General features: G+C 47.4%; 1 protein-coding gene across 9 annotated transcripts in view; it reads right to left on the minus strand.

Moving 5' to 3' along the window:
* The window catches only part of HERC1 (HECT and RLD domain containing E3 ubiquitin protein ligase family member 1), a 475564-nt gene that overhangs the window by 291491 nt on the left and 158374 nt on the right, over nucleotides 1–25699 (minus strand). For 8 of the 9 annotated variants that reach the window (XM_063926542.1, XM_063926547.1, XM_063926545.1 and 5 more), the window contains 2 exons: nucleotides 24975–25146; nucleotides 155–479 (listed from right to left, as the gene is read on the minus strand). In XM_063926542.1, the coding sequence (XP_063782612.1) occupies nucleotides 155–479; nucleotides 24975–25146 (497 nt within the window). The remainder of the gene's footprint in view (nucleotides 1–154; nucleotides 480–24974; nucleotides 25147–25699) is intronic. The other variant, XM_063926546.1, reaches the window with a different exon arrangement.

A 25699-nucleotide genomic window follows, 5' to 3' on the forward strand; every position in this document is an offset into this window, starting at 1 on the left:
TAATGAGATTTAATAAATATGATGCTGAAATATTCCTGCTACTAAATGGATACACGCATTTAAAAGGAATATGAAATTCAAAGTGTATATTTAGTTTTCTTGTGCTGTTTTATATCTTCACACATTTGCTCATTGCTTTATACAATACTGCTACCTTGTCATAGCTGCAGTAGACTCATGGGTTCCCCCTGATGAAATCTGCTGCGGTCTGTCCTCTGTTGGAGTCTCAGTATGATCAATCACAGGAGTGACTCCAAGAAGAAGGAAGGCACAGCGATGGATGACGGAGTTGCAGGCTGCGGTATATAGGTCCTGACCTTCTGCAAGATGCGCACTGTCCCTCCTTCCTTGTACCAGCTGCTGGGGTTGCTCCTCCACTCTAGTACCTGGGCCAGAACCCCCGGCTGAGCCTAGACTCACTCTGTCTCGTTCTCGTCTGCGCGCCACCTCACGGGCTGATAGGAAACATTGAAATATTTCTGTAAGGTGCAACACAAGAGAGACAGGAGGGGAGCTTAGGACAGGACAACAGTAACATCAGTGACCTGGAAAGATCTACCACATGGACTATTTGGAAATGAAACCAGCACAATGTTCACTGCATCAGTCACAATCAAATAAGGGTAGCTAAGGTCGCTCTTGTCAATTTAAAACCAAACTGGTAAACATCAAGATAGCAGTTATATATATATATATATATATATATATGTCCAAGCAGTCGGCACTCCAGATATAATAAGAATTTACTTACCGATAATTCTATTTCTCGTAGTCCGTAGTGGATGCTGGGGACTCCGTCAGGACCATGGGGAATAGCGGCTCCGCAGGAGACAGGGCACAAAAATAAAGCTTTAGGATCAGGTGGTGTGTACTGGCTCCTCCCCCTATGACCCTCCTCCAAGCCTCAGTTAGGATACTGTGCCCGGACGAGCGTACACAATAAGGAAGGATAATGAACCCCGGGTAAGACTCATACCAGCCACACCAATCACACCGTATAACTTGTGATCTGAACCCAGTTAACAGTATGACAAACGTAGGAGCCTCTGAACAGACGGCTCACAACAAATAACAACCCGATTTTTTTGTAACAATAACTATGTACAAGTATTGCAGACAATCCGCACTTGGGATGGGCGCCCAGCATCCACTACGGACTACGAGAAATAGAATTATCGGTAAGTAAATTCTTATTTTCTCTAACGTCCTAAGTGGATGCTGGGGACTCCGTCAGGACCATGGGGATTATACCAAAGCTCCCAAACGGGCGGGAGAGTGCGGATGACTCTGCAGCACCGAATGAGAGAACTCAAGGTCCTCCTCAGCCAGGGTATCAAATTTGTAGAATTTTGCAAACGTATTTGTCCCTGACCAAGTAGCAGCTCGGCAGAGTTGTAATGCCGAGACTCCCCGGGCAGCCGCCCAGGATGAGCCCACTTTCCTTGTGGATTGGGCCTTGACAGATTTAGGTTGTGGCAAGCCTGCCACAGAATGTGCAAGTTGAATTGTGCTACAAATCCAACGAGCAATCGTCTGCTTAGAAGCAGGAGCACCCATCTTGTTGGGTGCATACAATATAAGCAGTGAGTCAGACTTTCTGACTCCCGCCGTTCTTGAAATATATATTTTCAATGCCCGGACCACGTCCAACAACTTGGAATCCTCCAACTCGTTAGTAGCCGCAGGCACCACAATAGGCTGGTTCAGGTGAAACGCTGACACCACCTTAGGCAGAAAATGAGGACGCGTCCGCAGTTCTGCCCTGTCCGTATGGAAAATCAGATATGGGCTCTTATATGATAAAGCCGCCAATTCTGATACTCTCCTGGCTGAAGCCAGGGCCAGTAGCATGGTTACTTTCCATGTGAGATACTTCAGCTCCACCGATTTGAGCGGCTCAAACCAATGGGATTTGAGAAAATCCAAGACTACATTAAGATCCCACGGTGCCACTGGGGGCACAACCGGGGGCTGTATATGTAGTACTCCTTTTACAAAAGTCTGGACTTCAGGAACTGAAGCCAATTCTTTCTGGAAGAAAATCGACAGGGCCGAAATTTGAACCTTAATGGACCCCAATTTGAGGCCCATAGACAATCCTGTTTGCAGGAAATGTAGGAATCGACCCAGTTGAAATTCCTCCGTGGGGGCCTTCCTGGCCTCACACCACGCAACATATTTCCTCCAAATGCGGTGATAATGTTGTGCAGTCACCTCCTTCCTGGCCTTTACCAGTGTAGGAATGACCTCTTCCGGAATGCCTTTTTCCTTTAGAATTCGGCGTTCAACCGCCATGCCGTCAAACGCAGCCGCGGTAAGTCTTGGAATAGACACGGTCCCTGCTGAAGCAGGTCCCGTCTTAGAGGTAGAGGCCACGGATCCTCCGTGAGCATCTCTTGAAGTTCCGGGTACCAAGTTCTTCTTGGCCAATCCGGAGCCACTAGTATCGTTCTTACTCCCTTTTGCCGTATAATTCTCAGTACTTTTGGTATGAGAGGCAGAGGAGGGAACACATACACTGACTGGAACACCCATGGTGTTACCAGAGCGTCCACAGCTATTGCCTGAGGATCTCTTGACCTGGCGCAATACCTGTCCAGTTTTTTTGTTGAGGCGGGACGCCATCATATCCACCATTGGTTTTTCCCAACGGTTCACAATCATGTGGAAGACTTCTGGATGAAGTCCCCACTCTCCCGGGTGTAAATCGTGTCTGCTGAGGAAGTCTGCTTCCCAGTTGTCCACTCCCGGAATGAATACTGCTGACAGTGCTATCACATGATCTTCCGCCCAGCGAAGAATCCTTGCAGCTTCTGCCATTGCTGTCCTGCTTCTTGTGCCGCCCTGTCTGTTTACGTGGGCGACTGCCGTGATGTTGTCCGACTGGATCAACACCGGCTGACCCTGAAGCAGGGGTTTTGCCAGACTTAGAGCATTGTAAATCGCTCTTAGCTCCAGTATATTTATGTGAAGAGACATCTCCAGGCTTGACCATACTCCCTGGAAGTTTCTTCCTTGTGTGACCGCTCCCCAGCCTCTCAGACTGGCATCCGTGGTCACCAGGACCCAGTCCTGTATGCCGAATCTGCGGCCCTCTAACAGATGAGCACTCTGCAACTACCACAGAAGAGACACCCTTGTCCGTGGCGATAAGGTTATCCGCTGATGCATCTGCAGATGCGATCCGGACCATTTGTCCAGCAGATCCCACTGAAAAGTTCGTGCGTGGAATCTGCCGAATGGAATCGCTTCGTAAGAAGCCACAATCTTTCCCAGGACTCTTGTGCATTGATGCACAGACACTGTCCCTGGTTTTAGGAGGTTCCTGACAAGTTCGGATAACTCCCTGGCTTTCTCCTCCGGAAGAAACACCTTTTTCTGAACCGTGTCCAGAATCATTCCCAGGAATAGCAGACGTGTCGTCGGGGTCAACTGAGATTTTGGAAAATTCAGAATCCACCCGTGTTGTTGCAGCACTAGTTGGGTTAGTGCTACTCCGTCTTCCAGCTGTTCTCTGGATTTTGCCCTTATCAGGAGATCGTCCAAGTAAGGGATAATTAATACGCCTCTTCTTCGTAGAAGGATCATTTCGGCCATTACCTTGGTAAAGACCCGAGGTGCCGTGGACAATCCAAACGGCAGCGTCTGAAACTGATAATGACAGTTTTGCACCACGAACCTGAGGTACCCTTGATGTGAAGGGCAAATTGGGACATGCAGGTAAGCGTCCTTTATGTCCAGGGACACCATAAAGTCCCCTTCTTTCAGATTCGCTATCACTGCTCTGAGTGACTCCATCTTGAACTTGAATTTTTGTATGTACAGGTTCAAAGATTTGAGATTTAGAATAGGTCTTACCGAGCCGTCCGGCTTCGGTACCACAAATAGCGTGGAGTAATACCCCTTTCCCTGTTGTAGGAGGGGTACCTTGACTATCACCTGCTGAGCAAACAGCTTGTGAATGGCTTCCAATACCGTCGCCCTGTCTGAGGGAGACGTTGGCAAAGCAGACTTTAGGAACCGGCGAGGGGGAGACTTCTCGAATTCCAACCTGTAACCATGAGATACTACCTGCAGAATCCAGGGGTCCACCTGTGAGCAAGCCCACTGTGCGCTGAAATTCTTGAGTCGACCCCCCACCGTTCCTGAGTCCGCTTGTAAGGCCCCAGTGTCATGCTGAGGGCTTTGCAGAACCCTGGGAGGGCTTCTGTTCCTGGGCAGGGGCTGCTTGCTGCCCTCTCTTACCCCTTCCTCTGCCCCGAGGCAGATATGACTGTCCTTTTGTCCGCTTGTTCTTATAGGAACGAAAGGACTGCGGCTGAAAAGACGGTGTCTTTTTCTGTTGGGAGAGGGTCTGAGGTAAAAAAGTGGATTTTCCGGCAATTGCCGTAGCCACCAGATCCGATAGACCGACGCCAAATAATTCCTCCCCTTTATACGGCAATACTTCCATATGTCGTTTGGAATCCGCATCACCTGACCATTGTCGCGTCCATAAACTCCTTCTGGCAGATATGGACATCGCATTTACTCTCGATGCCAGAGTGCAAATATCTCTCTGCGCATCTCGCATATAAAGGAAAGCATCCTTTAATTGCTCTATAGTCAATAAAATACTGTCCCTATCCAGGGTATCAATATTTTCAGTCAGGGAATCCAACCAGACGACCCCAGCACTGCACATCCAGGCTGAGGCGATGGCTGGTCGCAGTATAATACCAGTATGTGTGTATATACTTTTTAAGGTAGTTTCCAGCCTCCTATCTGCTGGATCCTTGAGGGCGGCCGTATCAGGAGACGGTAACGCCACTTGTTTTGATAAGCGTGTGAGCGCCTTATCCACCCTAGGGGGTGTTTCCCAGCGCGCATTAGCCTCTGGCGGGAAAGGGTATAATGCTAATAACTTTTTTGAAATTAGCATTTTTCTATCTGGGTTAACCCACGCTTCATCACATACATCATTTAATTCCTCTGATTCAGGAAAAACTACAGGTAGTTTTTTCACCCCCCACATAATACCCCTTTTTGTGGTACTTGTAGTATCAGAGATATGCAAAGCCTCCTTCATTGCCGTGATCATATAACGTGTGGCCCTACTTGAAAATACGTTTGTTTCATCACCGTCGACACTAGATTCAGTGTCTGTGTCTGGGTCTGTGTCGACCGACTGAGGTAAAGGGCGCTTTACAGCCCCTGACGGTGTCTGAGACGCCTGGGCAGGTACTAACTGGTTTGCCGGCCGTCTCATGTCGTCAACTGATTTTTGTAATGTGCTGACATTATCACGTAATTCCATAAACAAAGCCATCCATTCCGGTGTCGACTCCCTGGGGGGTGGCATCACCATTATCGGCAATTGCTCTGCCTCCACGCCAACATCGTCCTCATACATGTCGACACACACGTACCGACACACAGCAGACACACAGGGAATGCTCTTATCGAAGACAGGACCCCACTAGCCCTTTGGGGAGACAGAGGGAGAGTTTGCCAGCACACACCCAAGCGCTATAATATATATGGGAACAACCCTATATAAGTGTTGTTCCTTATAGCCGCTTAAATATATAAAAATATCGCCAAAATATGCCCCCCCTCTCTGTTTTACCCTGTTTCTGTAGTGCAGTGCAGGGGAGAGTCCTGGGAGCCTTCCTCACAGTGGAGCTGAGCAGGAAAATGGCGCTGTGTGCTGAGGAGAATAAGCCCCGCCCCCTATTCCGGCGGGCTTTTCTCCCGGAGTTTTAGACATTTGGCATGGGTTAAATACATACATATAGCCTCAATGGCTATATGTGATGTATTCTTTTGCCATAAAAGGTATTATATATTGCTGCCCAGGGCGCCCCCAGCAGCGCCCTGCACCCTCCGTGACCGTCTGGTGTGAAGTGTGTGACAACAATGGCGCACAGCTGCAGTGCTGTGCGCTACCTTCATGAAGACTGAAGAGCCTTCTGCCGCCTGTTTCCGGACCTTCAATCTTCAGCATCTGTAAGGGGGGTCGGCGGCGCGGCTCCGGGACGAACCCCAGGGTGAGACCTGTGTTCCGACTCCCTCTGCAGCTAATGGTGTCCAGTAGCCTAAGAATCCAATCCATCCTGCACGCAGGTGAGTTGAAATTCTCTCCCCTAAGTTCTCGATGCAGTGAGCCTGTTGCCAGCAGGACTCACTGAAAATAAAAAACCTAAAAAACTTTTTCTAAGCAGCTCTTTAGGAGAGCCACCTAGATTGCACCCTGCTCGGACGGGCACAAAAACCTAACTGAGGCTTGGAGGAGGGTCATAGGGGGAGGAGCCAGTACACACCATCTGATCCTAAAGCTTTATTTTTGTGCCCTGTCTCCTGCGGAGCCGCTATTCCCCATGGTCCTGACGGAGTCCCCAGCATCCACTTAGGACGTTAGAGAAAAATAAATGTAATGCCCGGTGCCTTCTCGTGCAGAATAAACCACTGCATAAACACGTAGAATTGAGCGGCACTCTCAGGACTATAATAAAGAACGGGTCCTCAGCCCATCAATAGTTTGCTGGGCTGTGGACCCGTTCCTTATTATAGTCCTGAGTGCCGCTCAATTCTACGTGTTACATATATATAAAAAATTATTTATTTATTTTATTTTCCACATTAAGTGATGTGCTGATGTGTTCACGCGAGTACAATACTAAAGGGATGCTACTGTATGAAAGTCAACGCAACAAAGAAACGTAGGGACAATAATGTCTTTTTCTAAATATTTTGTACATTTTGATCTTTTTTCCCTTAGGTATCAATATTTATCTGATTCAGGCTACCAAATCACCTTCTTAAAACCAAAGTATAAATAACACAGGAATAATGTCTTACACATTCCGGAAGAGGCGCATGTAAGATATAAGTCCCATAATGGACAGAACTGCATAATTGGAGCAGCTCCATGACACAACAAAATATATTACTGTTGTCCACAAATAAGGAACAGAAAGGTAACAAACTCCCCATTGTCAAATAAAAAAATATTTTACATTTTAGCTTGTAGGTGTGCACTATTACCTTAATCAATTTTTAATACACTTTAGACAATGTGTACCCAGCAAGGCAACACGTGCATCAGGACCCAGCGGAGGAGCCGGCATCGAGGGGGTGGGGTTTGGTTGTGGACCTATTGCAGCATGGCCCTCACTAGCGATATCTCTAGATTGAGCTGCATGCAGGTCCGAGGTGCATCGTCAACGCCATAGTGGGTACACACTGGACAATTTTAACAATTTGACATTGCGATCCATCAGAATCGGACAAATAGTTTAAAAACAGTCTAGTGTGTATCCAGCTTAATTCTATGAATCCATCTGTGAGGGCACTGTTATGCCTTGGAGCATAGAGGGTGCAATGCTACAGTAGGCACTACGTCAAACTAAACACTTGTATGCTGCTGTTTCTTCCCACGCTACACCCCTCCACCATTTTTACCTTCAGTTTGTAACTAAGTAAGGCCATTGGAAAGATCTGAAATTAGCACTCAAATCCGAACACTCCAAATAAACCCCCCCCCCCCAAAAAAACAAAACAGTGGTTAAGAAATGCAATGTCCACCAAATGGATTCAAAGAAATGACATATGCCGCAATGAGATCAATAATTGCAGCATTACCTGAAGCGTGCCTTTTAGATGGTAGCTCACTATCTGAGGATTACTGTTTTTCAGGCCACCTACGTTTTGTTTCTGGCCATTCGCTCGTGTGCAGTGGGCTCTGCTCAAGACGTTTATTTTCACAATAAAAATATGTAAGCGAGCATTCTCGCATTTTTAACGTAACCCCACTATTCAACAGAGGATTGGAGTAGATCATGCTATTATCTTCTCCCTTAATACCCATCTCGCTGAATATCGCACAGTAGGGATCCATTGCTTTCTATTGTGCTTTAACGTGTTTTTTTTTTTTTTTAAAGTTAGAGTTTTTATTGAGAGTGGTCAGTAATCACAAGGTTAACAAGAACAGACTTGTGCAGGTTATGGAAATGGAACATGAAAACAACCGTTTCACACATTAAGTTAGAAATATAAAAACAATTCTATGAAATCATAGACCAACAGCTATTATTAATAATATGCTCCCTGCTAATTTCTAAGCGCGTGCTTGACCTGTCTCGTTTTATTTTATAGATATAGTATAAATTTTATACTAAAACTGAGAGTAAACCTGTGAAGAGTAAAAGTAAAAGAGAAAAAGAAAAGGCAGGGAGAAAATAAGAATTTACTTACCGATAATTCTATTTCTCGGAGTCCGTAGTGGATGCTGGGGTTCCTGAAAGGACCATGGGGAATAGCGGCTCCGCAGGAGACAGGGCACAAAAGTAAAGCTTTTACAGGTCAGGTGGTGTGTACTGGCTCCTCCCCCTATGACCCTCCTCCAGACTCCAGTTAGGTACTGTGCCCGGACGAGCGTACACAATAAGGGAGGATTTTGAATCCCGGGTAAGACTCATACCAGCCACACCAATCACACCGTACAACTTGTGATCTAAACCCAGTTAACAGTATGATAACAGAGGAGCCTCTGAAAGATGGCTTCCTAAACAATAACCCGAATTAGTTAACAATAACTATGTACAAGTATTGCAGATAATCCGCACTTGGGATGGGCGCCCAGCATCCACTACGGACTCCGAGAAATAGAATTATCGGTAAGTAAATTCTTATTTTCTCTATCGTCCTAAGTGGATGCTGGGGTTCCTGAAAGGACCATGGGGATTATACCAAAGCTCCCAAACGGGCGGGAGAGTGCGGATGACTCTGCAGCACCGAATGAGAGAACTCCAGGTCCTCCTTTGCCAGGGTATCAAATTTGTAAAAATTTACAAACGTGTTCTCCCCTGACCACGTAGCTGCTCGGCAGAGTAGTAATGCCGAGACCCCTCGGGCAGCCGCCCAAGATGAGCCCACCTTCCTTGCGGAATGGGCCTTAACAGATTTAGGCTGTGGCAGGCCTGCCACAGAATGTACAAGTTGAATTTTGTTACAAATCCAACGAGCAATCGACTGCTTAGAAGCAGGTGCACCCAACTTGTTGGGTGCATACAGTATAAACAGCGAGTCAGATTTTCTGACTCCAGCCGTCCTTTAATGTATATTTTTAAGGCTCTGACAACGTCCAACAACTTGGAGTCCTTCAAGTCGTCTGTAGCCGCAGGCACTACAATAGGCTGGTTCAGGTGAAACGCTGATACCACCTTAGGGAGAAAATGCGGACGCGTCCGCAGCTCTGCCCTATGTCGAATGGAAAATTAAATAAGGGCTTTTATAAAACAAAGCCGCCAGTTCAGATACTCTCCCGGCCGAAGCCAGGGCCAGTAACATAGTCACTTTCCATGTGAGATATTTCAAATCCACCTTCTTTAGTGGTTCAAACCAATTTGATTTGAGGAAATCTAAAACTACATTTAGATCCCACGGTGCCACCTTAGGCACCACAGGAGGCTGTATATGCAGTACTCCTTTGATAAAAATCTGGACCTCAGGGACTGAGGCCAATTCTTTTTGGAAGAATATTGATAGGGCCGAAATTTGAACCTTAATAGATCCCAATTTGAGACCCATAGACAATCCTGATTGCAGGAAATGTAGGAAAACGACCCAGTTGAAATTCCTCCATCGGAGCACTCCGCTGCTCGCACCACGCAACATTTTCGCCAAATACGGCGATAATGCTTCGCGGTGACTTCCTTCCTTGCCTTTATCAAGGTAGGAATGACTTCTTCTGGAATGCCTTTTCCTTTTAGGATCTGGCATTCAAACGCCATGCCGTCAAACGCAGCCGCGGTAAGTCTTGAAAAAGACAAGTACCCTGCTGAAGCAGGTCCCTTCTCAGAAGTAGAGGCCACGGATCGTCCGTGACCATCTCTTGAAGTTCCGGGTACCAAGTCCTTCTTGGCCAATCCGGAGCCACTAGTCTTACTCCACTTTGCCGTATAATCCTCAATACCTTTGGTATGAGAGGCAGAGGAGGAAACACATATACCGACTGGTACACCCAAGGTGTTACCAGCGCGTCCACAGCTATTGCCTGCGGATCTCTTGACCTGGCGCAATACCTGTCCAGTGTTTTGTTGAGGCGAGACGCCATCATGTCCACCATTGGTTTTACCCAACGGTTTAATAGCATGTGGAAAACTTCTGGATGAAGTCTCCACTCTCCCGGGTGAAGGTCGTGTCTGCTGAGGAAGTCTGCTTCCCAGTTGTCCACGCCCGGGATGAATACTGCTGACAGTGCTATCACGTGATTCTCCGCCCAGCGAAGGATCCTGGCAGCTTCTGCCATTGCCCTCCTGCTTCTTGTGCCGCCCTGTCTGTTTACATGGGCGACTGCCGTGATGTTGTCCGACTGGATCAACACCGGTCTTCCTTGAAGCAGAGGTTCCGCCTGGCTTAGAGCATTGTAGATTGCTCTTAGTTCCAGAATGCTTATGTGAAGAGACTTTTTCAGGCTCGACCACACTCCCTGGAAATTTCTTCCCTGTGTGACTGCTCCCCAGCCTCTCTGGCTGGCACCCGTGGTCACCAGGATCCAATCCTGCATGCCGAATCTGCGGCCCTCCAATAGATGAGCCTCCTGCAACCACCACAGAAGGGATACCCTTGTCCTCGGCGACAGGGTTATCCGCAGGTGCATCTGAAGATGCGACCCTGACCATTTGTCCAACAGATCCCTTTGCATGGAATCTGCCGAAAGGGATTGCTTCGTAAGAAGCTACCATTTTTTCCCAGGACTCTTGTGCATTGATGTACAGACACCTTTCCTGGTTTTAGGAGGTTCCTGACCAGGTCAGATAACTCCTTGGCTTTTTCTTCGGGAAGAAAAACCTTTTCTGAACTGTGTCCAGAATCATCCCCAGGAACAGCAGACGAGTTGTCGGCATTAATTGGGATTTTGGAATATTCAGAATCCATCCGTGCTGCTTTAGCACCTCTCGAGATAGTGCTAAACCCATCTCTAGCTGTTCTCTGGACCTTGCCCTTATTAGGAGATCGTCCAAGTATGGGATAATTAATACGCCTTTTCTTCGAAGAAGAAATATTATCTCGGCCATTACCTTTGTAAAGACCCGAGGTGCCGTGGACAAACCAAACGGCAGCGTCTGAAACTGATAGTGACAGTTTTGTACAACGAACCTGAGGTACCCCTGGTGTGAGGGGTAATTGGAACGTGGAGATACGCATCCTTGATGTCCAAGGATACCATAAAGTCCCCTTCTTCCAGGTTCGCTATCACTGCTCTGAGTGACTCCATCTTGAACTTGAACTTCTTTATGTACAGGTTCAAGGACTTCAGATTTAGAATAGGCCTTACCGAGCCATCCGGCTTCGGTACCACAAAAAGAGTGGAATAATACCCCTTCCCTTGTTGTAGAAGAGGTACCTTGACTATCACCTGCTGAGAATACAGCTTGTGAATGGCTTCCAAAACCGTCTCCCTTTCTGAGGGGGACGTTGGTAAAGCAGACTTCAGGAAACGGCGAGGTGGCTCTGTCTCTAATTTCAACCTGTACCCCTGAGATATTATCTGCAGGATCCAGGGATTTACCTGCGAGTGAGCCCACTGCGCGCTGTAATTCTTGAGACGACCGCCTACCGCCCCCGAGTCCGCTTGCGAAGCCCCAGCGTCATGCTGAGGCTTTTGTAGAAGCCGGGGAGGGCTTCTGTTCCTGGGAAGGAGCTGCCTGTTGCTGTCTCTTCCCTCGTCCTCTGCCTCGTGGCAGATATGAATAGCCCTTTGCTCTCTTATTTTTAAAGGAACGAAAAGGCTGCGGTTGAAAGGTCGGTGCCTTTTTCTGTTGGGGAGTGACTTGAGGTAGAAAGGTGGATTTCCCGGCCGTAGCCGTGGCCACCAAATCCGATAGACCGACCCCAAATAACTCCTCTACGCATCGCCTGTCCACTGTCGTGTCCATAAAGCTCTTCTGGCCGAAATGGACATAGCACTTACCCGTGATGCCAGTGTGCAGATATCTCTCTGTGCATCACGCATATAAAGAAATGCATCCTTTATTTGTTCTAACGACAGTAAAATATTGTCCCTGTCCAGGGTATCAATATTTTCGATCAGGGACTCTGACCAAACTACCCCAGCACTGCACATCCAGGCAGTCGCAATAGCTGGTCGTAGTATAACACCTGCATGTGTGTATATACCTTTTTGGATATTTTCCATCCTCCTATCTGATGGATCTTTAAGTGCGGCCGTCTCAGGAGAGGGTAACGCCACTTGTTTTGATAAGCGTGTTAGCGCTTTGTCCACCCTAGGAGGTGTTTCCCAGCGCTCCCTAACCTCTGGCGGGAAAGGGTATAAAGCCAATAACTTCTTTGAAATTAGCAGTTTTTTATCGGGGCACCCCACGCTTCATCACACACGTCATTTAATACTTCTGATTCGGTAAAAACTACTGGTAGTTTTTTCACACCCCACATAATACCCTGTTTAGTGGTACCTGTAGTATCAGCTAAATGTAACATCTCCTTTATTGCCAAAATCATATAACGTGTGGCCCTTTTGGAAAATACGGTTGATTCGTCACCTTCACTACCGGAATCAGTGCCTGTGTCTGGGTCTGTGTCGACCGACTGAGGCAAGGGGCGTTTTACAGCCCCTGACGGTGTTTGAGGCGCCTGGACAGGCACTAAGTGAGTGTCCGGCCGCCTCATGTCGGCAAACGACTGCTTAAGCGAGTTGACGCTATCCCGTAATTCCACAAATAAAGGCATCCATTCTGGTGTCGACCCCCTAGAAGGTGACATCCTCATATTTGGCAATTGCTCCGCCTCCACACCAATAACGTCCTCATACATGTCGACACACACGTACCGACACACAGCAGACACACAGGGAATGCTCTATACGAAGACAGGACCCACTAGCCCTTTGGGGAGACAGAGGGAGAGTCTGCCAGCACACACCAAAAAGCGCTATATATGACAGGGATAGCCTTATGATTAAGTGCTCCCTTATAGCTGCTTTTATATTAATATATTGCCATTTATTTTGCCCCCCCTCTCTGTTATACCCTGTTTCTGTAGTGCAGTGCAGGGGAGAGACCTGGGAGCCTTCCTGACCAGCGGAGCTGTGACAGAAAATGGCGCCGTGTGCTGAGGAGATAGGCCCCGCCCCTTTTCCGGCGGGCTCGTCTCCCGCTATTTAGTACATTTAGGCAGGGGTAAATATCTCCATATAGCCTCTGGGGCTATATGTGAGGTATTTTTAGCCTTTTTAAAGGTTTACATTTGCCTCCCAGGGCGCCCCCCCCCAGCGCCCTGCACCCTCAGTGACTGCCGTGTGAAGTGTGCTGAGAGGAAAATGGCGCACAGCTGCAGTGCTGTGCGCTACCTTAAGAAGACTGCAGGAGTCTTCAGCCGCCGATTCTGGACCTCTTCTTGCTTCAGCATCTGTGAGGGGGCCGGCGGCGTGGCTCCGGTGACCATCCAGGCTGTACCTGTGATCGTCCCTCTGGAGCTTCATGTCCAGTAGCCAAGAAGCCAATCCATCCTGCACGCAGGTGAGTTCACTTCTTCTCCCCTCTGTCCCTCGTTGCAGTGATCCTGTTGCCAGCAGGAATCACTGTAAAATAAAAAACCTAAGCTAAACTCTCTAAGCAGCTCTTTATGAGAGCCACCTAGAATTGCACCCTTCTCGGCCGGGCACAAAAATCTAACTGGAGTCTGGAGGAGGGTCATAGGGGGAGGAGCCAGTACACACCACCTGACCTGTAAAAGCTTTACTTTTGTGCCCTGTCTCCTGCGGAGCCGCTATTCCCCATGGTCCTTTCAGGAACCCCAGCATCCACTTAGGACGATAGAGAAAGGACGATAGAGTATATAGCTTAATTGAGGGAAATCATTGGGTAAATTACCTATAGGGAGGCCAGAGGGTGGGAACAGTTCCCCGTATCAATAGGAGAGGGAGAGACAACATAGATGATAGAGGTGTTAACAGAGTTAGCAGTATTAGCAGCATCAACATAGTCCGGGCATCAATAAAGACCGAGCGAGGTACCAAGGAGACCAGATGTTGTGGAACTGAGCCACAGTGTTATTTTCGTGCTTTAACGTTTTATGCAACTCAGTAAGGATCAAAAAGTAAAACTTCCCAATAAATGTTTACTTTACATAATGCCATTTAGAATGGTGTTATATGAAGAAAATCCTTACGTTTCACGAAAACTGCAGGGACAGACGGAAATTTTCCGATCAATCCCTGTAGGATCTTGAAATGAGTAGCAAGTGTATGCCATGCTCCAGCCTCCCAAAAGCATCTAAAAAATGTGTACATGGGCTATATAATAGTCTGTATACATTTAACGTTATGTAGTTTATATCTAAAATTTATATATAAACCACAAATATAAATGTATACAGACTAATATAAAGTCTATACACATATTTTAGACAAGTTAGATACTTTCGGGATGCTGGTGCTTTAGTGCTGCGCGTCATACTGCAGACTTGGGGCATAATTCAGACTGGAACGCTGCAGCGGTGTAGGGCCTGGCATGCGGGGCGGACTGGCCCTTTGCCGAGTGTCCCCCTGCATGTCAGAGATTTTGATCTTAGATGTGCGTTTTTTCGCACATCTATAATTAGCTCTGAATTAGGCCATTAATGCTAATAGGAAACTTTTTGCATTGCTAAGTAAAAGCATGGAGAGAACAGAAATAAAAACGTTTTGTTTTCGGATTTACATTAAAAAAACTAAACAAAAAAAAACCCCTTTTAAAACTTTAAAGGAACAGCAAGTAACAGCAACCAATCTGTTTCTCCCAAGTTTAATGCTGAATACATGGGGGGGGGGAGAATCAAAAAGTGAATTAAAAAAAATGTATGTGTTGGTATTGCCCAATAAGATTGTTGATGACTGAAGGTCCACTACACAGGACAGCACTGTCATCATGTTACCTACAAACTAGGCCAGCCAATTCAGGTGAGACATTTAAAGCTCATAATCATGTGGCTTGAATGGCAGTATCTGGAATGCTGACAAACACCAAAGGTAGGTCACACAGAAAAATACAGTAAAACATGGTGATCACATGTGCACAACCTTGTGAAAGGAAGTTTAAAACTCAGGAATGCTAGACCATGAAGCTGAAAGGAGAGGCCAGTGACAGGATAGCACCCAGATCCACCCATAAGACAAAAAGTCTCTCCAATAAAGCGAGGCAATCACGAGACCGCCTGTCAGGATCCCGGTAGTCGCAATGCCGACGCCAAAATCCCAACAGGCGGTGAAATGCCATGGCCGGAATACCAGCGCCACAGGCCTTTCTCCCTTTGTGGGTGTCCACGACACCCACAGAGGGAGAATTTAACCTGTGGCGTGAGCAGCGAGCATCTGGCACTGCACTATTGGGGGCATATGTGCGTCTGCCACTGCACTATTGGGGGCATATGTGCGTCTGCCCCTGCACTATTGGGGGCATATGTGCATCTGGCACTACTGGGGGCATATGTGCATCTGGCACTACTGGGGGCATATGTGCATCTGGCACTACTGGGGGCATATGTGCATCTGGCACTATTAGGGGCATATGTGCATCTGGCACTATTAGGGGCATATGTGCATCTGGCATTGCACTACTGGGGGCATATGTGCATCTGGCACTATTGGAGGTATATGTGTATCTGGCACTACTGGGGGCATATGTGTATCTGGCACTGCACTATTGGCCACACCATTTTTTGATGCACGCACACACAGTACCATTAACACATTTGTTCTACCTGCACCACTATAAATATGTATATATAATATGTTGAAGGCATAACTGATGGGGAGGGGACAAGGAACACACTGAGCCGCGGAGACCTGGAGCACAGGCAGCAAAATAAGTTTAGTGGCCCTCGGACTTCACTGAATTTTTTAATGTGGCCCACACTATCTTAAAAGTCGAAGAACCCTGCCCTACACAATAGTTATTTTAAAACAAAAATTGAAGGCCAAGATTGTGGAAGGATGTAGAGTGTGAGAAAACAGCGCCATTTCAACGACAAGGTATACCAGTGACCCCTGATATGAAAGACAACCGTAGACGATATTTTGAATGATTTGCCTGATTCAGATGGATCGGAACGACAAACCGTTGAAATTGTCCAGTGTTTACGTACTATGTCGCTGACGATGCTCGTTCCCGCGGGTCGTCAACAACATCCTCCATCAGCCCTACATGCAGGGCTGACGGGGGATGTCGTTAGCGAAGGCCATGATGCAGAATGCAGCATGGCTGCCACCGTCGCTGGCAGGATCAAACAGTGTGTACTCAGCTTTAGACTTGGACACGTTATGCTTACTTTTAAACTGACCTTAATGCATCTGCAAATTAACATACTCTGGGGTATATGCAATTCACGGCGAATCGCGGCAAATTATCGCCGTTTTTAAATTCGACACAATTCGACAGGTGAATTCCGGCAGGTGGCTGCCGGAATTCACCATATTCAATGCAAAACGGATTCGACAGTCCCGCGGGCGAAAATCGGCCGATTTGGCGGATTTTGCCGCGATTTTAAAAAACGGGAAAAAACGGGAAAAATCCGGAAAAAAAAATGGCGTGGGGTCCCCCCTCCAAAGCATAACCAGCCTCGGGCTCTTCGAGCTGGTCCTGGTTCTAAAAATGCGGGGAAAAATTGGGCAGGGATCCCCCGTATTTTTAAAACCAGCACCGGGCTCTGCGCCTGGTGCTGGTGCCAAAAATACGGGGGACAAAAAGAGTAGGGGTCCCCCGTATTTTTAACACCAGCATCGGGCTCCACTAGCTGGACAGATAATGCCACAGCCGGGGGTCACTTTTATGCCGTGCCCTGCGGCCGTGGCATTAACTACCCAACTAGTCACCCCTGGCCGGGGTACCCTGGGGGAGTGGGGACCCCTTCAATCAAGGGGTCCCCCCCCAGCCACCCAAGGGCCAGGGGTGAAGCCCGAGGCTGTCCCCCCCCATCCAATGGGCTGCGGATGGGGGGGCTGAGAGCCTTTTGTGATAATAAAAAGATATTGTTTTTTCCAGTAGTACTACAAGTCCCAGCAAGCCTCCCCCGCAAGCTGGTACTTGGAGAACCACAAGTACCAGCATGCGGGAGAAAAACGGGCCCGCTGGTACCTGTAGTACTACTGGAAAAAAAATACCCAAATAAAAACAGTACACAGACACCTTGATAGTAAAACTTTATTACACACTACCGACACACACATACTTACCTATGTTGACACGCCGACTGCCACGGTCTCCGACGATCCGAGGGTACCTGTGAAAAAATTATACTCACCTTCCAGCGTCCAGAGGTACATCCACGTCCAGATATAAATCCACGTACTTGTTAAAAAAACAAAACGAACACCCGCTCCATGCCGTACTGAAAGGGGTCCCCATGCTTTCACATCAGACCCCTTTCTCCCGAATGCCGGGACATCACGTGACTCCTGTCACTGAAGTCCCTTCAGCCAATCAGGAAGCGCTACTTCCGTGGCGCTCACCTGATTGGCTGTGCGCTGTCTGTGCTGTGACAGCGCATCGCAAAGCCGCTCCATTAGTTTCAATGGTGGGAACTTAGCGGCTAGCGGTGGGGTTACCCGCGGTCAGCCGCTGACCGGCGGGTGACCTCATCGCTAGCCGCTAAGTTCCCACCATTGAATATAATGGACGGGGCTGTGCGATGCGCTGTCTGAGTTCAGACAGCGCACAGCCAATCAGGTGAGCGCAACGAAGTTGCGCTTCCTGATTGGCTTTAGAGACCTTTGTGTGACAGCTGTCACTGACAGGTCTCATTCGTGGAAAGGGGTCTCATGTGTCAGCATGGGACCCCTTTCAGTCCGGTGGCCCGTGTGTTCGTTTTCTTTTTTTGCCAAGTACGTGGATGTATCTCTGGACCATGGCTGAGGTGAGTATATTGATCTTTTATTTTCAGGTATCCGTGGATTCTACATGGAGAAGAGGACCGATGTCGGCGTGTGAACTTAGGTAAGTATGTGTGTGTCGACGTATGAAATAAAGTTTTACTGTCACGGTGTGCGTGTCCTGTTTTTATTTGGGTATTTTTTTTCCAGTAGTACTACAGGTACCAGCGGGCCCGTTTTTCTCCCGCATGCTGGTACTTGTGGTTCTCCAAGTACCAGCTTGCGGGGGAGGCTTGCTGGGACTTGTAGTACTGCTGGAAAAAACAATATTCTTTTTATTATCACAAAAGGCTATCAGCCCCCCCATCCGCAGCCCATTGGATGGGGGAGGACAGCCTCGGGCTTCACCCCTGGCCCTTGGGTGGCTGGGGGGGGACCCCTTGATTGAAGGGGTCCCCACTCCCCCAGGGTACCCCGGCCAGGGGTGACTAGTTGGGTAGTTAATGCCACGGCCGCAGGGCACGGCATAAAAGTGACCCCCGGCTGTGGCATTATCTGTCCAGCTAGTGGAGCCCGATGCTGGTGTTAAAAATACGGGGGACCCCTACTCTTTTTGTCCCCCGTATTTTTGGCACCAGCACCAGGCGCAGAGCCCGGTGCTGGTTTTAAAAATACGGGGGATCCCTGCCCAATTTTTCACCGCATTTTTAGAACCAGGACCAGCTCGAAGAGCCCGAGGCTGGTTATGCTTTGGAGGGGGACCCTACGCCATTTTTTTTAAAGGATTTACCGTTCCAGCAATAAAAAATAAATAAAAAAAAATTATATTTTAAAAAATATATAAATAATATTTGTGCCTCCAAAAAAAAAAAAAAAAAAGTACCTAATCCCTTCTAATATAAATAGATATGCTATTCCTAAAAAAAAAAAAAACACCAAAAAAAACATGTTTAAATTTTTTTTTATTGTTTTCACCTTCCAAAGTGTGGCGGATTGAAAATGACGAATTTGCTGTCTAAAAGCACTGCTGTCGAATTTCCAAACTTGAATTGAATATGCTTTGGTCGAATTGCAGCACTTGTATCATTGCAGAAAAGTCGAATTTGCAAAAATTCGAATTTCAAAAAGTCGAATTTTGAAAGTCCGTATTTTGGTCGGAAAGCACAGAATTGCATTGGCGAATTTTTTTTTTGGGGCGAAAATTACCCGAAATTCGACAATTTCGGGAATTCGACCGCAATTGCATATACCCCTGTAGCTTTCCAATAAAAGGATATAACAAGATGCAATTTGAAAGAATTACCAAAAAAAAAGGACAACTCCTTACCGTTAGTAATGGCAGTAGGTGTAGTGACACTAAAACAATGGCTAAAAGACACTAGTGAAACACTTCTAATATAGGTAGGTTGGAACTCTTACAGTGCCGCTGGAACTGCTTCATATATTAGTTGGAAAATAAGAATTTACTTACCGATAATTCTATTTCTCGGAGTCCGTAGTGGATGCTGGGGTTCCTGAAAGGACCAAGGGGAATAGCGGCTCCGCAGGAGACAGGGCACAAAAAAGTAAAGCTTTTACCAGATCAGGTGGTGTGCACTGGCTCCTCCCCCTATGACCCTCCTCCAGACTCCAGTTAGGTACTGTGCCCGGACGAGCGTACACAATAAGGGAGGCAATTTGAATCCCGGGTAAGACTCATACCAGCCACACCAATCACACCGTACAACTTGTGATCTAAACCCAGTTAACAGTATGATAACAGAAAGAGCCTCTTAAAGATGGCTCCTTAACAATATAACCCGAATTTGTTAACAATAACTATGTACAGTATTGCAGATAATCCGCACTTGGGATGGGCGCCCAGCATCCACTACGGACTCCGAGAAATAGAATTATCGGTAAGTAAATTCTTATTTTCTCTATCGTCCTAAGTGGATGCTGGGGTTCCTGAAAGGACCATGGGGATTATACCAAAGCTCCCAAACGGGCGGGAGAGTGCGGATGACTCTGCAGCACCGAATGAGAGAATTCCAAGTCCTCTTTTGCCAGGATATCAAATTTGTAGAATTTTACAAACGTGTTTTCCCCCGACCACGTAGCTGCTCGGCAGAATTGTAATGCCGAGACCCCTCGGGCAGCCGCCCAAGATGAGCCCACCTTCCTTGTGGAATGGGCCTTAACAGATTTAGGCTGTGGCAGGCCTGCCACAGAATGAGCAAGTTGAATTGTGTTACAAATCCAACGAGCAATCGTCTGCTTAGAAGCAGGGGCACCCAACTTGTTGGGTGCATATAGTATCAACAGCGAGTCAGATTTTCTGACTTCAGCCGTCCTTGAAATGTATATTTTTAAGGCTCTGACAACGTCCAACAACTTGGAGTCCTCCAAGTCGCCAGTGGCCGCAGGCACCACAATAGGTTGGTTCAGGTGAAACGCTGATACCACCTTAGGGAGAAAATGCGGACGAGTCCTCAGTTCTGCCCTATCCGAATGGAAGATTAGATAAGGGCTTTTATAAGATAAAGCCGCCAATTCAGATACTCTCCTGGCGGAAGCCAGGGCCAGTAACATAGTCACTTTCCATGTGAGATATTTAAAATCCACCTTTTTCAATGGTTCAAACCAATGGGATTTGAGGAAATCTAAAACTACATTTAGATCCCACGGTGCCACCGGAGGCACCACAGGAGGCTGTATATGCAGTACTCCTTTAACAAAAGTCTGTACCTCAGGAACTGAGGCCAATTCTTTTTGGAAGAATATTGACAGGGCCGAAATTTGAACCTTAATAGATCTCAATTTGAGACCCATAGACAATCCTGATTGTAGGAAATGTAGGAAACGACCCAGTTGAAATTCCTCCGTCGGAACACTCCGATCCTCGCACCACGCGACATATTTTCGCCAAATGCGGTGATAATGTTTCGCGGTGACTTCCTTCCTTGCCTTAATCAAGGTAGGAATGACTTCTTCTGGAATGCCTTTCCCTTTTAGGATCTGGCGTTCAACCGCCATGCCGTCAAACGCAGCCGCGGTAAGTCTTGAAAGAGACAGGGACCCTGTTGTAGCAGGTCCCTTCTCAGAAGTAGAGGGCACGGGTCGTCCGTGACCAACTCTTGAAGTTCCGGGTACCAAGTCCTTCTTGGCCAATCCGGAGCCACTAGTATTGTTCTTACTCCTCCTCACCGTATAATCTTCAATACCTTTGGTATGAGAGGCAGAGGAGGAAACACATATACTGATTTGTACACCCAAGGTGTTACCAGTGCGTCCACAGCTATTGCCTGTGGATCTCTTGACCTGGCGCAATACTTGTCCAGTTTCTTGTTGAGGCGAGACGCCATCATGTCTACCATTGGTCTTTCCCAACAGTTTATTAGCATGTGGAAGACTTCTGGATGAAGACCCCCCTCTCCCGGGTGAATATCGTGTCTGCTGAGGAAGTCTGCTTCCCAGTTGTCCACGCCCGGGAAGAACACTGCTGACAGTGCTATTACGTGATTCTCCGCCCAGCGAAGAATCTTGGCAGCTTCTGCCATTGCACTCCTGCTTCTTGTGCCGCCCTGTCTGTTTACATGGGCGACCGCCGTGATGTTGTCCGACTGAATCAACACCGGTTTTCCTTGCAGGAGTGGTTCCGCCTGGCTTAGAGCATTTTAGATTGCTCTTAGTACCAGAATGTTTATGTGAAGAGACTTTTCCAGGTTCGTCCATACCCCCTGGAAGTTTCTTCCTTGTGTGACTGCTCCCCAACCTCTCAGGCTGGCGTCCGTGGTCACCAGGATCAAATCCTGTATGCCGAATCTGCGGCCCTCCAATAGATGAGCCTTTTGCAACCACCACAGAAGATATACCCTTGTCCTTGGCGACAGGGTTATTCGCAGGTGCATCTGAGGATGCGACCCTGACCATTTGTCCAACAGATCCCTTTGGAAAATTCTTGCATGGAATCTGCCGAATGGAATTGCTTCGTAAAAAGCCACCATTTTTCCCAGGACTCTTGTGCATTGATGTACAGACACCTTTCCTGGTTTTAGGAGGTTCCTGACAGGTCGGATAACTCCTTGGCTTTTTCCTCGGGAAGAAAAACCTTTTTCTGAACCGTGTCCAGAATCATCCCTAGGAACAGCAGACGTATCGTCGGAAAACAGCTGCGATTCTTGGAATATTTAGAATCCAGTCGTGCCGTCGAAGAACTACTTTAGATAGTGCTCTTCCGACCTCCAACTGTTCTCTGGAACTTGCCCTTTTTAGGTCGTGCAAGTAAGGGATAATTTAGATGCCTTTTTTCTTTGAAGAAACATCTTTTCGGCCATTACCTTGGTAAAAAGGCCCGGGGTGCCGTGGATAATTCAAACGGCATCGTCTGAAACTGATATTGACAGTTCTGTACCACGAACCAGAGGTACCCTTGATGAGAAGGACAAAATTTGGACATGGAGGTAATCCTTGATGTCCAGGGACATATAGTCCCCTTTTTTCCGGTTCGCTATCACTGCTCTGAGTGACTTTATCTCGATTTGAACCTTTTATGTAAGTGTTCAAAACATTTTAGATTTAGACTATGTGTCACCAAGCCGTCTGGCTTCAGTACCACAATATAGTGTGGAAAAATAATACCCTTTTCCTTGTCGTAGGAGGGGTACTTTGATTATCACCTGCTGGATATACAGCTTGTGAATTGTTTCCAATGCTGCCTCCCTGTCGGAGGGAGCCGTTGGTAAAGCAGACTTCAGGAACCTGCGAGGAGAAGATGTCTCGACTCTCCAATCTTTACCCCTGGGATAATACTCGTACGATCTAGGGGTCAACTTGCGAGTGATCCCACTGCGCCCTGAGACTCTTGAGACTACCCCCCCACCTTGAGTCCGCTTGCACGGCCCCAGCGTCATGCTGAGGACTTGGCAGACGCGGTGGAGGGCTTCTTTTCCTGGGAAAGGGCTGCCTGCTGCAGTCTACTTCCCTTACCTCTATGTCTGGGCAGATATGACTGGCCTTTTGCCTGCATGCCCTCATGGGAAAGGAAAGATTGAGGCTGAAAAGACGGTGTCTTTTTTAGCTGAGATGTAACTTGGGGTAAAAAAGGTTGGATTTCCCAGCTGTTGCTGTGGTCCCCAGGTCCGATGGACCGACCCCCAAATAACTCCTTCCCTTTATACAGCAATACTTCCATCTGCCGTATGGGATCTGTATCACCTGACCACTGTCGTGTCCCTGACATCTTCTGGGAGATATGGACAACGCACTTATCTTGATGCCAGAGAGCAAATATCCCTCTGTGCATCTCACATACATATATATAGAATGCATCCTATTAAATGCTCTACATGAATAAAATATTTTCAGTCAGGGAATCCGACCAAGCCAACCCAGCACTGCATCTCCAGGCTGATGGCGATCGCTGGTCGCAGTATAACCACCGTATGTGTGTATATACTTTTTAGGATATTTTTCCAGCTTCCTATCAGCTGGCTCCTTGAGGGCGGCCGTATCTGGAGACGGTAACGCCACTTGATAAGCGTGTGAGCGCCTTATCACCCTAAGGGGTGTTTCCCAACGTACCCTAATTTCTGGCGGGAAAGGGTATAACGCCAATATTTGCTATCGGGGTAACCCTACGCATCATCACACACTTCATTTTATTTTATCTGATTCAGGAAAAACTACAGGTAGTTTTTTCACTCCCACATAATACCCTTTCTTGTGGTACTTGTAGTATCAGAAACACGTAACACCTCCTTCATTGCCCTTAACGTGTGGCCCTAATGAGAAATACGTTTGTTTATTCACCGTCGACACTGTATTCAGTGTCCGTGTCTGTGTCTGTGTCGACCGACTGAGGTAAATGGGCGTTTTTAAAACCCCTGACGGTGTTTCTGAGACGCCTGGACCGGTCCTAATAGATTGTCGGCCGTCTCATGTCGTCAACCGACCTTGCAGCGTGTTGACATTCTCACGTAATTCTCTAAATAAGCCATCCATTCCGGTGTCGACTCCCTAGAGAGTGACATCACCATTACAGGCAATTTCTCCGCCTCCTCACCAACATCGTCCTCATACATGTCGACACACACGTACCGACACACAGCACACACACCGGGAATGCTCTGACAGAGGACAGGACCCACTAGCCCTTTGGGGAGACAGAGGGAGAGTCTGCCAGCACACACCAAAAACGCTATAATTATATAGGGACAACCTTATATAAGTGTTTCTCCCTTATAGCATCTTTTATATATATACAATATCGCCAAAATCAGTGCCCCCCCTCTCTGTTTTATGCAGGGGAGAGCCTGGGAGCCTTCTCTCCAGCTTTTCTGTGAGAGAAAATGGCGCTGTGTGCTGAGGAGATAGGCCCCGCCCCTTTTTCGGCGGGCTCGTCTCCCGCTATTTTTGAAGTTAGGCAGGGGTTAAATATCTCCATATAGCCTCTGTGGGCTATATGTGAGGTATTTTTTTGCCTCTAATAAGGTTTTTATTTGCCTCTCAGAGCGCCCCCCCCAGCGCTCTGCACCCTCAGTGACTGTTGTGTGAAGTGTGCTGAGAGGAAAATGGCGCACAGCTGCAGTGCTGTGCGCTACCTTTATGAAGACTCAGGAGTCTTCAGCCGCCGATTTTGGACCTCTTCTCTCTTCAGCGTCTGCAAGGGGGCCGGCGGCGCGGCTCCGGTGACCATCCAGGCTGTACCTGTGATCGTCCCTCTGGAGCTAGTGTCCAGTAGCCAAGCAGCAAATCCACTCTGCACGCAGGTGAGTTCACTACTTCTCCCCTAAGTCCCTCGTTGCAGTGATCCTGTTGCCAGCAGGACTCACTGTAAAGTAAAAAACCTAAGCTAAACTTTCTCTAAGCAGCTCTTTAGGAGAGCCACCTAGATTGCACCCTTCTCGTTCGGGCACAAAATCTAACTGGAGTCTGGAGGAGGGTCATAGGGGGAGGAGCCAGTGCACACCACCTGATCTGGTAAAAGCTTTACTTTTTTGTGCCCTGTCTCCTGCGGAGCCGCTATTCCCCTTGGTCCTTTCAGGAACCCCAGCATCCACTTAGGACGATAGAGAAAAGATAACATTAATGCACCTTTAAGGTGCCATGCAAGATTGTATATAGTTAGCAGCGTCTTCAGACTCACTTCCAGCAGTAAGTAGCTCATGTTCACGGTCGTCCTCCTCTTCTTCCTGCTCAGGATGTCCCTCTTCTCGCTCTCTTTCTGCTTGCTCCTCTAGTTCAGCTTCCTCATCTATGGTTCTAGTAAAAGAATTCTCTTGGGAGCCTAAATCTGCAGATTCTTGGTTCTCAGATACCTGGAAGGTGATAACATCAATTATAAGCACCCACTAATTATTATTAGAAAATAAAAATACATTATCTTTCAGATACTCTATGAGGAACCAATTTACACAAAAGAGATTGAACCTTTTTTTTGTTGTCTTTTGAAGGGCGAGATTACTATGTCTAAAGAGCAGAGTCAAGAAACTGCCAAGAAACAAATCAGTGCAGAGAGGGTGGCTACAAAGGGAACATCCTGACCTGCATAAATAAGAACAAAGAGTGCCACAAACGATGTAACAGTAGTAAAGAAAAGAAAATCAATATACCAAATAAATGATAAAAATATGCATATTTGGTAAATAAAAATGTAATATACAATGGGCCTAATTCAGATCTGATGACAGCAGCAAATTTGTTAGCTAATGGACAAAACCATGTGCACTGCGAGGGTGGGGGGGGCAGATGTAACATGTGCAGAGAGATTTGGGTGGGATGTGTTCAAACTGAAATCTAAATTGCAGTGTAAAAATAAAGCAGCCAGTATTTACCCTGCACAGAAAGAATATAACCCACCCGAATCTAACT

This window comes from Pseudophryne corroboree, chromosome 6, assembly GCF_028390025.1.
Source record: "Pseudophryne corroboree isolate aPseCor3 chromosome 6, aPseCor3.hap2, whole genome shotgun sequence".
In the NCBI taxonomy this organism is placed as follows: Eukaryota; Metazoa; Chordata; class Amphibia; order Anura; family Myobatrachidae; genus Pseudophryne; species Pseudophryne corroboree.